At 42.6% G+C, this 16,922-nt stretch overlaps 1 protein-coding gene across 3 annotated transcripts in view; it reads left to right on the forward strand.

Moving 5' to 3' along the window:
• The first annotated feature begins 2,073 nt into the window (after positions 1 to 2,073).
• Positions 2,074 to 16,922, forward strand: part of LOC307261087 (transcription factor COE1) — a 79,601-nt gene continuing 64,752 nt past the window's right edge. For all 3 annotated transcript variants that reach the window (XM_080041528.1, XM_080041529.1, XM_080041530.1), the window contains exons 1-6: positions 2,074 to 2,379; positions 3,135 to 3,291; positions 4,095 to 4,158; positions 5,396 to 5,451; positions 11,622 to 11,695; positions 16,249 to 16,317. In XM_080041528.1, the coding sequence (XP_079897654.1) occupies positions 2,249 to 2,379; positions 3,135 to 3,291; positions 4,095 to 4,158; positions 5,396 to 5,451; positions 11,622 to 11,695; positions 16,249 to 16,317 (551 nt within the window). In that variant the 5' untranslated portion in view covers positions 2,074 to 2,248. The remainder of the gene's footprint in view (positions 2,380 to 3,134; positions 3,292 to 4,094; positions 4,159 to 5,395; positions 5,452 to 11,621; positions 11,696 to 16,248; positions 16,318 to 16,922) is intronic.

Genomic DNA, 16,922 nt, shown 5'->3' on the forward strand with positions numbered 1-16,922 from the left:
CGTCTATAAATCGATAATATCCCCCCTTAACAGTTCTTAATAATTCTTAAATCGAAGGCGGTTTACTTTTGCGAGATAATTTATTAACACTGCATTTCCATCGCATTAGATTAAATGTAGCCTTTACACATCACATCTGACACCGTCATTGACCTGTATAAGGGTAGAGATAAATATCCTCTTTCATAATTTAAATAAAGTGATGCCACATAAGCTACTCATATCGATTGGAGAATCTCAACACTCCATTCACATATATTTTTTCCCTCCGCTGTGAACCCGCTTGAATCCCATAGTATAGCCCATGGACTGATAGCACCACTGTCTCTGTCTTTCACCCTCTCTCTATGAGCAGGAAACTGGAGCATAAAAGACTCGTATTCTCCATAATCAAGGTCAAGAGCGTTTTTCAATAACCTTTGGGAATTAAACCCTGGAACGGCGCCAGCTCGCTCTGCCAATCATCCCCCGCGGCCAGCTGAATAATACAAAAGTTGTTGACCCTTTTTGCACCTCACCGAATCAATACGCCGTAACTGTATGTTGATATCAACGGAATTATCTATCTATCTATTATTATTTGTATTTTGTTTGGAGTCCCTCATCTCGACGGCGTGATAAATAGTTTCAAATAACAGATGGTGCTATGGGGGGTGAGACAAAGCAGGGAAATATGGTAGCAATTATCCTCAATTATGTTCATTGTTATTTTGAGCTAATTATTGTTATTGTCACTTTTGTTTGTGCGTCTTGCGGCGCTATAGCCTCCAATAGGGCAGGCCATACGGAAGACAATGGGGAACATAGGGTAATGTTGTGACCATGAAATATGACTTTTATAATTGAGCCAAAGTACGGTCTAAATAAAACCTACATCTAAATGTCAAGTCTGAGGTCCTATCCAATTTACCAAATGTCTTAAAACCTTATTGAGTCTTATAGAGGCCCCCACACTGTTTGATACTCAAAGTTTGAAGAGGCAGTGAACCGCTCACGTGGCACTAACACATTTTTCTTAATTATGTGTGTATTTTTTTTCTTTTTAACTTTTTTGCCTTTAAATAAGCAAATAGGCATACTTATCCGTTTATATTATTGGAGTCAAAATCAAAGGCTTCACGCTTCCTAACTAGGCCTATGATTTCCCCTCATTCAATGTTTCCATGCGTAAATGTTTGACATAGCCTAATTATCGCCCTGCATCTGAGAAATGTCCACCCTCTTGAAGTGCCACTGAGCACTTACTCTAGCATCATGAGCCGCCGAGTCATCTTTGCTTGTATGGGCAGAAAAAAAAACACGTTTGACTACCAATTTCAAGTGTCTTGGTGGCGCGCAGATTGACAGAGAAGAGACGGGAGCACACAGAGGGATAGAGCCGAGAGGAGCTCCGTGGACGGCCGCTTGCAGGTTCTTTGCTCTTTGTTTGGGGGCGTCTCTCTCCCCTCCTCTCCTCCGGTCCCCTCCCCTCTTTCTCATCCCATCCTAGTTCCCTCTCTCTCCCCTGGGGCGAGAGAGAGAGAGAGAGAGAGAGAGAGAGAGAGAGAGAGAGAGAGAGAGAGAGAGAGAGAGAAAGAGAGAGAGAGTCCTTTGGGAAGAGTATCTCAAAGCGGTTTCCTCAGAGAGAGAGAGAGAGAGAGAGAGAGGGAGCGGAGTGGAGAGAGCTGGTCTGGACGCCACAGAGCCCGTAAACACGTCCCGAAACCACTGAGTGACTGGGGCTGAAGAGAGAGAACAAGATAAAAACAAAGCAAAGAGCTAAAAGAGAAGAGAAGAAAAAAGAAGTGTCAGATAATGATGACATCTGATCTTGGCGCGAGTTGATTTATTTCCCCCCCTTCTGTCTGACAGCTTTAAACTGTGGATCTCTGAGCGCACCGGGAGAGACTTTTTCCACACCTTTTTTCCGCTCTGGGTCAGTCCGCGTCCTGCCGTCCTATAATACTGGCGATTTAACTTCGTGTTTCAAGTGGATGGACATATTGGATTCTACTGGTCCGATATGATTACCCCTCCGTCTTAGCACACACTCCCTCACCAGGACTACTACACTTGGAGGAATAAACAGTCAACTGCTTGATTTTCTACCAAAGCGCACACAGCAGCCGCAGCCGCCGAGTGCGCACCCACGTTGCTCCTCTTGAATCCATCGTGAAGGAGAACAAGTGCACAGCCACGCGGGAGAGGAGAGAGAACCGAGAAACAGAAAAGTAGAACGGGCACCGAAGCCTGATACGGAGGTTTGTTAATGTTTGGGATCCAGGAGAGCATCCAGAGAAGCGGCAGCAGCCTGAAGGAGGAGCCCCTGGGAGGCATGAACTCTGTCCGGAGCTGGATGCAGGGGGGCGGCGTGCTGGACGCAAACACGGCCGCCCAAAGGTGAGCTCTAGCTCGGGGTGGAGGAGACACAGCCCTACCCTCGTTCATTTACCGAAATAAACGGAGCAAAACGTGATATGTCAGTCAGGACCCTCTGCTACCATCCTGTGCAGGACACGAGGCTGTGGTGATGGGGAGCAGCAGACCCAGCTGCTGTCCGGAGGAATACATGTGGATGTTACTGTTAGGATAATTCAGCTTGAGGGAAAACAATTGAATAACATGTAGACACACTTAACTATTGAGGACAACATGCTGTTTATGCTTGAGATTATACGCAGATATGATTTGCGCGCGCCTTCTGTAGCCTATATTAGCTGATATTTAATGAGCCAAAAAAATAAATTAATAAGGTACTTGCTTTGGCTTTAAAAACGAGGAAGAAATGTTTTCTTCTTTTCCCTTTTTGCTGATGGTTATTCAAGGGAAGAAAGACTTGGCCCACATAGTCAGAGCTGTGAAAGTGGATAAATCATATCAACGGTTATCATGAACAAGCTCCATCATAAACAAATTTAATTATATTTTCACAAAATAATTTTTTTTCAGACATTCCCTCTCTTGAAAATCATAGTTTAATAAACAAAAAAGGCATACAATAATAAAAAAAAATATGATTCACTTTCGCTGCTTATTGCTCTTCATATAATTCAATTTGTTTTACTCTTTTAATTCCCTTTATAAAGTCCTAACTTTTTTTTGTTTGCCTTTGCATCCATTCTAACACCGTCTCGTCCCCGCCTGTGTGTCCTCAGTGGAGTGGGTCTGGCCCGGGCTCACTTTGAGAAGCAGCCGCCCCCCAACCTTCGCAAGTCCAACTTCTTCCACTTTGTCCTGGCTCTGTACGACCGGCAGGGTCAGCCGGTGGAGATCGAGAGGACCAACTTCGTGGGCTTCATCGAGAAAGACAAGGTCGGTGCACGGGATTACGCCGGTCTGATTTATTTCTAGGTTGAATTATAGGTTGAAAGATAATTTAGCATTTTGATTTTTTCAAAGGCCTTACTATTCCATTGAGCTGTCTGATATTGGTGGTGTCAGTGTTTTTGTCAATTTTTAATTTTTTTTACATTGACAGTAAATCATGAATAATTTTTACTTCGTTTAAAATGTATTTGTAGTTATTATCATTATTTATTTATTTAAATTCTTCTTCTTGTTATTATAATTATTAATATTATTTATAACTGTTAAAAATAACTATAACTAACACTGAATATATTTAAAACATTGTATAGCTACTATAGCCACCAACTGTAAGTCTAAAACTTCATTCGATCTTTTCGTTCATTAGACAAATATGAAAAAGCCCTTTCGATGTTTGAAATGGTTTTAATTTACAGCTGCATTCAACGTAACCACTTGTTCTAAACAGCGGCGGCGGGGCGACCGGTCTCCTCATCAATTATGATACCGTTTAAACCAGATGAAATGTGTAGGCTACATTGGGAGAATATCCTGTTTGGATTTTATTTTGCCCTCCGAACATACTCAGTAATTAGAGAGGAATTAAAAAGCCACAATAACACATGCGGAGAAATTACATTGGCTGCCCATGCTTTAATTTATCCGCTGTGAACATAAATCACGCGTTTATTTAATGCAACGACCCGTGTGGATAATTCAATAACTTGGGGATTTGCATGGTGGTGGCGGTGCTTTTTTTTGTCCCAAAAATGTGAATAAGCAGCTCAGTGTTTGTTGTGTCTGTGAAGGAGACGAGCGGAGAGAAGACCAATAACGGGATTCATTACCGGCTGCAACTTCTTTACAGTAACGGTGAGTGACACACACACACACACACACACACACACACACACACACACACACACACACACACACAAACACACACACACACACACAAACACACAGTCACATACTTATTCAAAATCATTTCCCGAAATCAGCCTGATTGCCTGTAAGAAGAATATATACACACAGGAAGCTTTTTTATTATTATAATTTTTTGTATTTATTATTTTTAAGATTTAATGTGGAAAGATTTGAAGCAGAGGGCCAACAGGCTGCCACAGCATGTTTATCATGTCACAGAAACTGCAGTGTAGTGTTTCACAAATGTGTGATTTGACCGATTTCTAGATACATTTCACTACCGAGCAGCTGTTGTGGGCAATTATGTCCAGCTTTAGGGCTTCTTCTTCACTGCCACTGTCACTACATGAGCTGGTCCAGTCAGATTGTTCTGCTGTGTGACAGAGTGTGTGCATGCTGCTGTGGTGGCTGTGCAGTGTGTGATCTTCAGGCCTATCAGGAAACAACACACACTCTGGCAGCTCCAGCCTCCCTCTGGGGTTAAGACATGTGGGACATACTGTAATAGCTACACTTTGTGAACTGTGATCATTGATTTTTAACTTAATTTACATGTGTAAATGGACATACTAAACCATTCACAAGCAATAGGGACTGCCAGGCATGGACATTTAACATCACCATGAAGCATTAATGGGCGTGTAATGGGGTCTGGTCGTTTGAATCACTCTGGAACAAAGGGCTCTGCGTTGTCATATGCTGTAGAAATTGCAAAGCCCATTGAGGCAAGATGGGGGGGGGGGCACCTAAATGATATGGACTTGAGTGATTATTACAGTTAGAAACACACAAATGTTGCAAAAAAAAAATTCTCACAAAGTCAACTAATGAAAAGCTACTGGCCATTCTTTATGACCACTCCACCTGCCTCTCCAGGTGGTTCCCAACTAGCTTGTGAGTGACCCCTTAAAATGAAGCATGTGTGAGCAGTTCAACCAAAGCAAGATTTTTACCTTTAGTTTTTTTTTAAACTTGGCTAATATTTTGAGGCCTAAAGAGATAAAATGCATGTAATTCTGTGTATCAAAACTATTTTTTTAAAATCTTATTACAACCCATAAAATATATAGGAGCTCTGCAGTCACCTTTTCCTGTTTGTGTAATTTTACCTACCGTTTTGTATGTTGTTCTGATGGTCAAAACCTTTGCTAAATGCTTACATTTCTCTTCTGCATTCCCACAGGCATCAGAACAGAGCAGGACTTTTACGTTCGACTCATAGACTCCATGACTAAACAGGTAAGCACGGATGTTAACACACACACACACACATACACTTAGTCAGATACACTTACACAAACAGAAACTCACTTACACACACTCTCCCTCACTTTCTCACAGAGGTTTGTCACCTATCCTGTTACCTCTCTGACAATGTGCTGCTCAATTGATCGACTGTACTCTATCCTGCACGTGTGTGTGTGTGTGTGTGTTATTCTGTGGGTGGGTGTTTCCGCTGTGTGTGTGTGTGGGTTGGGGGCACACACCCACACACACTGTATGGCTCCAGGCGTTTTTTTTTTGCCTGTACTTCTCTCTAGCTGTGATTAGAGCGAGGAGGCAGCGAGTTCCTCTGTTGAGGAACACTGGCGTAATTCTGCTGTTCACAGTAGGAAGTGGAAAGATATAACAGCACCTCTGGGATTTCATTTACCGAGTAGCAAGCATTTTTTCCGATCAGATCCAATTTTTCGGTTAATCTTTGTGTTTTTGTTTATGTGTATGTGTGTGAGAGAGAGAGAGAGAGAGAGAGAGAGAGAGAGAGAGAGAGAGAGAGAGAGAGAGAGAGAGAGAGAGTCAGACTGAACAACAGTGAGAACACAGACAGTGTTTGTGCCTTATGGATTTCAGGTAAACAGTTGAACACAGATTTCTTTTAATGTTTTATTTTGCACAAGAAACCGAAAATGTTCTAACTAGTGTAATACAGTACAGTGTGTGTGTGTGTGTGTGTATGTGTGTGTGTGCGCGTGCGTGCGTGCATGCGCGTGTGTGTGTGGGGGGGGTGAGCCAAGAAGCCATGCTATGCATTGAACACTTGCTAATATGACTCCCGGCTCCGATAGAGTAGAGCATTGCTGCTGCCATGCTGCATCACACGCTGTGTGTGTTTGTGCGTGTGTGTGTGTCTGGCAGACCTAAGGGACCACACTGTTCACTAATAACACTGCAGTTTAGCTTGAGCTTGGTGGGGTGACAGCCAGCTTCACACACACACACACACACACACACACACACACACACACACACACACACACACACACACACACACACACACACATACACACACACGCCCACGCCCTTGCAGCGTAAGTCCAGAGAAACAAAAACACGAACACACACACACACACACACACACGCACACATACATACACACACACATTTTGAATGCTCTCCGTTGTCTGAAAAATTAAATGGCAGATTTTTCTTAGCCTAAATGAAAAAAAATTAAGTTTGGAAAGGAAAATAAATTTTCTCCTGAGGACACTGATGCAGGCAGGTGTGTGCTGCACCTGTGGGCATCTGCCTGTGTGAGTGTCGGTCTGTGTGTGTGGTAGTGGGGGGTTTCTATGTAAGTGAGAGGGAGACAGTGCAGGTATTCAGTGCTGTATGCATATGTGTAGGCACTTAGACAAAACTGCACATGGAGCAATAAAGCTACCGTGCGTGTGTGCTTGTGCTTGTGTACATGTACTGTATGTGTGTGTGTGTGTGTGTGAGATTTGCAGCGGTGGAGGAATGGAACACTAACAGGTGGTCAAACCAAAACAGTTGTGTGGTTGGATTAGTTGCTCAGTTATGTCATGGCCACTGTTTCTCTAACAACACACACACACACGCACGCACGCACGCACACACACACACACACACACACACACACACACACACACACACACACACACACACACACACACACAAGTGGCTGGGGAAACAAAGACAGACCGGTCAGTTTCTAGGGACCACAATGGAAATAAGCCTTCGGGCTTTTTTGTGTTTTTATCCCTGGCTTTTTATGTATTTTAATTGTAACAGAGTCCTGTTCCTGTTTTTATATATGATATGGTCTAAATAAAATCCATCAATCAATCAACAGAGGTTAGGGGTTAAACAGTTGAGATGAAATCACTCGCTGCTGCTGCTCTGTGTAACCTTTGTGGGTCGCGATGGATTCAAACATAGCAAGTGCTGCAGATGTTTGTTTCTCTTAAAATACGGACCCTTGGAGCATGTATCACATTTCAATCAAGACCAATCCATGAAAAATAACTTCAATGACGGAGTGCTTTGAGTCACAGAAGCTATGGGCGAAGATCTAAGAGGCGCCATATTTTTTTTCTTTAAAAAAAAACTTTAAAAATGTATTATTTTTCATTATTATTGTTCATAATAATTTTTTTTATTTGTCAGAACATCAAACAACTCAGTTACTTTATATACACATGTAAACATTGTGTATGGACAAACAATTACAGATGGGACCCTTTAAAGTGCAGACTTTCAGCTTGGGTTTATCACTGTTGTCAAGCATCAAAATGCATGCTGTTATTCTTCGTTTTTGGGGAAACTTCTTAATAAGGCTTATATCACTGATTCAATTTATTTCACAGTTGTGATTCTCCTGGTAATTTACTATTTCTGCATTGTCTACCTGTTATGGTTGCACGCTGCACTGTGTTAAATGCAGGAGGAGGAGGAGAGCGCCTCCCGGTCTTTAGAAGCAGAGCGTAGCGTCTGTCACAGCGGCCCTGTCGGATCATCCGCCGGCTTGTCTGCCTGACACTTAAGGCGAGGGGGGGGGGGGGGGCTGTGTGTGTGTGTTCCCCCTGCTTAACGGCTGCTTGTTTACATGCCGAGCGTGTCACGCCACTTCAAAGGTGGAAGGAGAGAGCGCCAGAGATGCTGAATGAGAGGCCTAGTGAGGCAGAGAGAGAGAGAGAGAGAGAGAAGGAGGAGACGGAGTAGAGGAAAAAAGACAAGAGCAGAGCAAGCCAGGTGACAGTGTGATTAAAGAGGCTGAGACAAACGTGGGCCGGGACAGTGGAAGAAGTTACTCCACTACACAAGAGCCTCATATTATTCTTGGTTCTTGTTTTTGTTGTTCTTTTTTGGCCTGCTTTGAGATCCAAGTGTTTCAGATGGCCAAGCAGGACAGACCAAGAAACTTAAGCCCATTTTAAATTAAAATGTTTCTCTCATTGGCAACCTTTAATGATGATGCAGTAAAGGTTGAAAGGAGGGCGAGGATTGTTAGATTAGATTTGTGACCCAGGGCCAGGCTCAGAGGGAGATGAGTCAACATCAGGGAAAGTGGTGAGTGAGTTGGGAAAGTTGTTATTTAATCTAATGTTTATCTTCAAAGTGTAAAGGTGAATCTGTGTACTGGGTATATCACTTAAAATATGTTAGTCAAGTTAATCTTTTTCCTACATCTGTCTACTGTCTTGCCAAAGTTACTTAAAGCGAACTGGCGAACAGGAAATATGGGAAATGTGCGTGTCATCATATCAGAGTCTTTATTTTTAATTTTTTGTTTCAAGCATCATCTTGCTGTTGACATGATAGATTAAAGAACCATGAGGTATTTAAGGATTTACTGAGGACAAGCTCTGCTCAGTGACATCAGACCCAATTCTGTTCACGAAGATAAATGCATTCAGCTGGTTTGTGTGTGTGTGTGTGTGTGTGTGTGTGTGTGTGTGTGTGTGTGTGTGTGTGTGTGTGTGTGTGTGTGTGTGTGTGTGTGTGTGTGTGTGCGCGCGCGTGTGTGTGTGCGCGCATGCGTGTGTGTGTGTGTGCGTGTGTGTGTGTGTGTGTGTGTGTGTGTGTGCGCGCCCGTGTGTGCGTATGTGTTTGCGTGTGTGAGAGAGAGAGAGAGTGCGAACAAAAGAGTGAAAGTGTGTAAAAGAGAGAAGACAAGCTAGGTTGAGATGGCATTGATGCATGTTTGTCCAGGTTAGGAAATAAGTTCAGAGGAAGTTTGCCTGGCCCACTCTTTTCCCATGGTGATGCGATGTCATAGGCCGAACTAGGACTTATGAAGTACTCCTCAAATTGTGTCTGTTGGATCTGTCTATACTGTTCCCACACTCAGATTTGCTTTTGTTCAGCCACGATCGAAGGAAAATATTGCATATTGGAAAATATTGACTGTGAGGGATTAGATAAACTGTGTCATAGCTGTTGTATCAAACTCAGTGGCTTGTTAACAGGGGCGTCTTTGCTTTTTGTTAACATGTTTTCAGTCTGGATAAATGGTTGTTTTGCTCTCCGGACAGATGAATTTACTTCTAATTTGGCTGTGGTTGCTCATCAGCCTTCAGGTCTGTCACCTTGGCTTGAACAGTTTATTTTCTTGAACTGTCTCCTCTGGATGTGTTTGCTTAGTGCTGGCTCTCTGTACTTGCAGCTGCACTTTCTGCTGTGAGATTTGATTCTTTTGGTTTCATATTACACAACTGACTGGGTGTGCACGGGCCCTGGAGGGTTCAGGTTCATGTGTTGATGGATTTTCTGCAGAGGTTTTCCAACCAGTATATATATATATATATATATATATATATATATATATATATATATATATATATACATATATATGCACATGCATGGAAAATGATAACTGACAGGGGCCCCGGGCCCTGAAACAAATGGGGGGCTCCAGTTCCAGAAAACACAGAGGGTCCTGGAGACAACTAGCTGTTAGTATAAAATGCTTTAGGCTACAACAATATTGTAATGGGGCTCTCTGACTGTGCAGCCCCTGTCGCTGCTCTCCATTAATGCTGCAAAGCTCCAAGCTAGTTTGAGAGGAGCATGTAGGGCTGTAGTTTCTACAAATGAGGGGCTGGGTCTACAGGCGGGGCCCATGCTGGGGCCACATATGGTACATGCTCGCCCTGGGGCCCCAGTCTAAGCTCACACATAGGCAAGATGTTTCACCATATCAGTTTTTAAAAAGGTCTCTCTTTTGTGTTCTTCACATAACCCTATATCATCTATCAATTATTTGAGCCCAATTGTTCACAAATGCCATTGCATCTTGTGTGTGTGTTAACTAAGTCTTGTCATTGAATTAACTGCATCGGACTTATACAAGCTTCAATTTTGCTTCTTTCTTTAACGTGTGAGGGATTTGTGTGTCGTCTGCGTATAATCTGACCACATTTAGTTTTCAGTTGAGTTGGCATTGACACTCTGCTGAATGACCTTCATTTACAAACTCAAACTATTGTTGACTTGAAGGGGAGTCTGAACCCCCTGCTGAAGACTATTGGAGAGGACGGTGAGTCTCCTTCACCGTTCCCTGAGAATAGTGAGCTTGTCACTGGGTGAGACCTGCTGGAGCCCGGATCAAACAGACTGGAATAGACCAAAGCCACACAGGGCGCATGTAATGATTGATAGATAGCGTAGTGGTGTCTGACTTGTGCTTTTTCTTTATTCTGGGCCTCCTTGCAGGAATATTGTAAAGTGAAAGCAGCCTAAAGCCTCAACTTTTGCCACTGATTTGTTAATATAACTTCACCCTTTTTAAGATTACACTTCATATTCACCTGATCTGCTCAGAACAGAAAAGATCATTTTTTTCTCTTTTGGATTGTCTAAAACAAGGTGTGTGTGGTGGAGTGTTTGAATGTGAAGTAGGGGTGTTACTGCTGAACTATGTGTTCTTTCAGGTGAAGTGGTAACCAACAACACTTTGCGTTGTGCCAAAATCAAATGTAATTTTATAGAGTTTGATATCATCTTTGTGTTTCTATTGGTACAGTGATGCAAGATATAGTCATCATCTCCTCTCGCCAGTTTGGTAGATGCAGAGTGCAGTTGCAAATGTTTGACATGCGTATATTTTTTACGCATCCATGCACAACTTTAGACAGTGACCGGCATCTACTGTATCTGCGGATCTGTTTGGCAATCTTTTTGTTGCCTCTAACACGATGATGAACAATCTGCGTCTGTTCAGCATGATTTAAAAACAATAATGAAAGTCATGAAGTTGGATTTCATCTATGAAGTTGCAAAGTCCCAAACAAATGCATCCATAATGAAATGACTAAGCATTTTATGTATTGTTTTAAAAGTACATCTTTTTCAACAATGTACATCTTCACCAGGTGTTTCCTGGTATATAGGGCGGGTGTCATTGTATGAATACATGTTGAAAGAACAGGATATTCTATTGTTTTTTTTCTTCTATTTATAATTTTCTTCACTGCCTTTTAAATAGTAGAAACATCCAGACAATTCTAATACAGATATCACATTAATAACTGGTAAAACAGACATCCTAAACCAAATGTATAATATACTTATTTTTCTATTGAAGAAGTGGACCGAAACCTATCGAGGATGGGAAAGACTATTTGCAAGATTTGTATTAACAATGTTATTTCTGTTCCTCTTCCCAGGCGATTATTTACGAAGGCCAGGACAAGAACCCAGAGATGTGCAGAGTGCTGCTGACACATGAGATCATGTGCAGGTGAGAATGGGCGAATCACATCGATTTCTTCTCCTCTCCTCTCCTCTCCTCTCCTCTCCTCTCCTCTCCTCTCCTCTCCTCTCCTCTCCTCTCCTCTCCTCTCCTCTCCTCTCCTCTCCTCTCCTCTCCTCTCCTCTCCTCTCCTCTCCTCTCCACTTTTGCAAAGTACTTTGTTCGTGTGCCGAAAGTTCTCACAAATCAACTCTTTCTGTACTCGATACGTTTCCTATTTTTCCACCCTCATTAACCCCCCCACACATGCACACCCGGACGCATGCGTTTGCGTACACCAAAGCCAAATATGTTGAGGAAGATGAGTTTTAGCTATCAGAGTCGTTGCTTTAATTATAATCTAAAGATGAATTTCTTTCAGAAGTAGGTTGGGAGGAAAGAGTTCTATTTATAGAGGCATTTTCACAACCTATACTACACAAAAGAAAATGTGTGTGTGGTTGCGTGTGTGTGTGTGTGTGTGCGTGTGTGTGCGTGTGCGTGTGCATGTGCATGTGTGTGTGTGTGTGTGTGTCTTTCTGTGTGTGTGTCTGTGTGTGTCGGTGACGCCTGGTTAATTAGGACACAGAGAAACTCATTAGTCAATCTGAACCCTCCTGTTGTTTCATGGCTAACAAATGGGCCTTCCTCCACAATCTGACTGTAAAATATAGGCAGGGTCTCACACACACACACACACACACACATACACACGAGGCAAAAAGTATGCATATGCACTCTCGCTCGCGCACACCGCAGTTATAAAAATTCAAATCTAGCACATGAATTAAGTTGTTCTTATTCCACGACCTTGTCACGGAACAACTTTAACTGTAACATTATAAATTGGGGTTCATCTATATGCACAAGCAGGGATTTAAGCCGTGAAATCGGGCGCACTATAATATTTTATTCCATAGCTTACTGAATAATCCTCAGGCAGGTCAGCTGCAGAGCCTTTATGGGGGAACACATTGAAATTCTGATAAGATTTACTAGGAATTTATAAATAAATTGTATTTGGCAAGAGATTTCTAATGTTAAATTATTGTTGTTCATCATGCGGCAGATGCACTATGAACGTGAATAAACTGTTTAGCATCACAGACCGTATGAACACCGTGCACCAGAGAGGCCTCCGATATTCAAATATCTTTGCTCGGCGGGAGCAACAGTGCAGCAGCAGTGCACAAAGTGTGAATTCTGCAACGGGTGTAAACACACGCTTGTCGGCGACAGCAGCTGAGGTCAAAGATATGGCTGCTGCCTCGTGTTCTCACATGCTGATTCTGCAGCGGGGGCCTCACACACAACATACAGCGGTGAACACACACACACACACACACACACACACACACACACACACACACACACACACACACACACACACACACACACACACGCACACATACAAAGAGCTCAGGGCGTCCATTAATCAGTGCGACTCATTGTCATGGTGGTGCTATTAGCCATATGCTCCCAGCCAATCTGCCACCACACAGACCTGCGTTGCAAACCTGGTTGGAGCTTTGCCACGAACACAAGAACATTTTTTTTACTACAGAATGGGCCATCGATGCTACGGTGCTGTTCATATACTGTGTAAAGCACAAAATGTTGGTTCAAATGAAACAAACAGCTATCCCCTTTCCCCCTTAAGTATGTATGTGGTTAACATTTTTTTTTATATAATTCCACACTCTCTGACAGGAGTTTCTGTATTAGTGTGTTCCATCTTTTTATTGAAGCCACATGATCGTCACAAAAAACTCTGTCGTTTTCAGCTTCAATGAAATTAAATATTCAAGATATTTTGTGCATCTTTATTACAGTAAAGACATTTCTAGTCATAATAGACATTTCAGCCTGACATATTCGGTTTCTTTGGGAAACTTTCGGAGCTCAATGTTGTTTGGCTGCAGACAGTTGTGAGGAATGCCCAGCAGCGTTTAAAAGGGGTTCAAAAAATGTAGACAAGAAATGTGATGAAGTATTAGAATTGCTGATCATCGTGTAATGAAAACAAGAAGTACTTTCATATTGAAATGCTGGATATGTCATAAGGGAATGATACTCTAACATAATCAGATACAGACTCATATGTTATGGTATTTTTGATTAAATGACAACAGAAAACTTTATTTTACAAATGCAAATGCAAGTATTTGTTTAAGACTGGCTCCAAGAAGGAAACCTTATATTACTATAGTATTTTACTGTTCTTTTCGTACCAAAATATCCAAATAACCAAAATGTATGGCCTTAGGGCTGCGGCTCCAAGATCATTTTCTTTATTAATTCATATCCATAGCCTCCTGTGGACAGGTGTTGAATAATAGTATGTATGCTAATACACTGAAAACAATGCATCTGGTTCGTCCAATGATATTGTCATGTCAAATAAATACAATACAATCACATTGCATCATTTCATATCGATAACTTAACCATGAGGTTAATAAAATCATTCCCAGAACCCCAAAATGACACGTTCAAATAGCTTGTCTTGCTTAAACCCAAACATTTATGATACAAATTAGCCCAAGTGTTCCATTTTCACAGTAAGAACAGGTGAAAATGGCATCTCCAATTCTCTCTATTGATTTTCTACTGTGCTTCTCCTGTGTGTGTGTGTGTGTGTGTGTGTGTGTGTGTGTGTGTGTGTGTGTGTGTGTGTGTGTGTGTGTGTGTGTGTGTGTGTGTGTGTGTGTGTGTGTGTGTGTGTGTGTGTGTGTGGTGGGAGGAGGGGAGAGAGCAGATGATTAGATCACCAGGATCCGGAGCAATAAGTGCTACATTACCCCCATCCCGCCCCTCGTTTTCCTTCCCACTACCCCTCCATTTATAACATCTCCCTCTCTGCTCCCTTTCTCCTCTTCCTCCACTGTCCTCCTCTCCTCATCACCCAAAGCCATCCTTTCTTCCCTATCATTCCTTATAGCTTTTTCCTCTCTTTTCCTTCTCATGCTCCTTATTTCACCATTCTCTTTCTTTTTCCGGTCTCTCTGCTCCCTACACTCTGACGGGCCGCGATATAGTGACCCACTTCATAGAGCGGCAACAGAACGGAGCTGACAGAGAGAGAGAGAGAGAGAGAGAGAGAGAGAGAGAGAGAGAGAGAAGAGAGAGAGAGAGAGAGAGAGAGAGAAGAGAGAGAGAGAGAGAGAGAGAGAGAGAGAGAGAGAGAGAGAGAGAGAGAAAGAGAGCAGAAAGAGAGGCAGAGCAGCAGATAGTGGATAGACAATGTGTAAGGTGTAACGTATCAGCCTCTTTCTCTCTACCTCTGCCATCTGTGACAGTGGGGAAACCTGAGACGTCTCCCCCTTCCGTTTCATCCCACCCAAAGCTCTCCCCTCCTCCTCTTTTAGCTTTCCCTCCCTCCCACACTCACCCTTTCACTCTTCAACTACTGCTCCAACACCCTCTCCTAACCCTTTTGCTTCCCCCTTCTGCTTAAACCTTTATCCATAATTGATGCACGCAAGAAAGCTTTGACAGGCTCGTGTAGTACATACGTGGGAATTTTGGTGTGCATGCCAGTTTTTTTTTCCTTGTGTGTGTGTGTGTGTGTGTGTGTGTGTGTTGGCGTCCCACCCACTCCTCTTCTGAGCCTCAGGCCACTTGAATTATCTCCACCCTCCACCCCACCTGTTAAACAGTACAATTACAATATAGCTGAAGTTGTTTTAAGCGTTCTCAAATGACATGAATGGCAAGTCGTCTTTAAGAATGACATTGAATTCTCCGGGCCTTTGAATGTGTTGTTCCAGATCCTAAAACAATAGACATACAAATTGATCTCTGTGTCTGTTATTCATTGTTTTTATGATGTTTGTTTCTCAGTCCCGTCCCGAGAATTGAGGGGAAAAAAGTCTGAAAACTTACAGGGGAGGGGACAGAATTTTTTTAAGGTTTTCAAATTTTCTTACGAACCCAGAAACACCATATCCTTCATATCCCATAATGCAACTTTCATTAGACACCCCTCTACCTGATAAGTTCCCATGTCTTTAAAACTCCATGCCCCTATTTTTGAAAATATTTTTGTAATCTCCAAGCACAAGCCAAAATAACCCATGATGACATCACAATGACATCATTCTGGCCATTATAAGTAACCAGACAATAGAGCGAACCTCTTTGTAATAGATCATTCATTGAAATGAAACAAAAAGTAGGGTTTTCGCGGTCATCACAAAATGGCTAAGCTCCCTGGCTGGCAAGTCCCTATAAAGTGTATGCATTTTTTTTCAGATCCTGCTTTACACTCACTTTCCATGTCACATACGGTTAGTCTATTTTTATCCATGCTGTCAGTGTAGACTCGTCTGGGAACAGAAGCAGACGTTTTTTCTGCTGGCCTGTTTTACAGTAGACAGATTTGATCTATTCCTGCAGATTTGGTGTCGAAATCAGCGCACACCTAGCTCATAATGTGCCATAACGCTACCATTTAAAACGTCTCAACTTGAACTCCAACATAATGTACTGTATGTTCCCTGTGTGTGTGACTGCTTTTCTAACTTTGTCTTTGCCTCTCCCACTGTCTTCTCTTCTCCTAGTCGCTGCTGTGACAAGAAGAGCTGCGGAAACCGTAATGAGACACCCTCAGACCCTGTCATCATCGACAGGTACTGTCTCTCACTCCGTCTCCATCTTTCCCTCTCTCCTACACACACACACACACACACACACACACACACTCACACACCTACTGTCCCCGTTTGAATGGTGGCATGTGACAGGGATGTGTGTTTGTGTTAAACTGATCAGCTGTCACTCCTGAAATAGATGCTCCTCGGGAAGAATTGGCGGAAGACAGATTGAAGCATTTGGGGCTGAAAGCGGCACACTAATATGAGTCAAAAAGAGGGAAACATCATCTGTCGCAAAATGTTTGAAAGTAGCAGGGATTTAAGGTCCACATTTAATTTTCATTGTTGTATACTTTTACCTCATATCTGGTGGACACTTGTGCACACACACACACACACACACACACACACACACACACACACACACATACACACACACACACACACACACACACACACACTAACACACAGACATATGCACACACACTCGTGCACATCTTCAGACCTGAATGAGTGCTCAGAGATGAGTGTGTGTTTCCTCTACATAATGCAACATACAGAGATGTTTACTAGCAGCAGCTGTCTGTAGTTTTTTAACTGCCATTTTTCCCCCACCTACCTGTCTGTCTCTCTGTCTCTTT

Source organism: Ammodytes marinus, assembly GCF_949987685.1.
Source record: "Ammodytes marinus genome assembly, chromosome: 14".
Taxonomy (NCBI): Eukaryota; Metazoa; Chordata; class Actinopteri; order Uranoscopiformes; family Ammodytidae; genus Ammodytes; species Ammodytes marinus.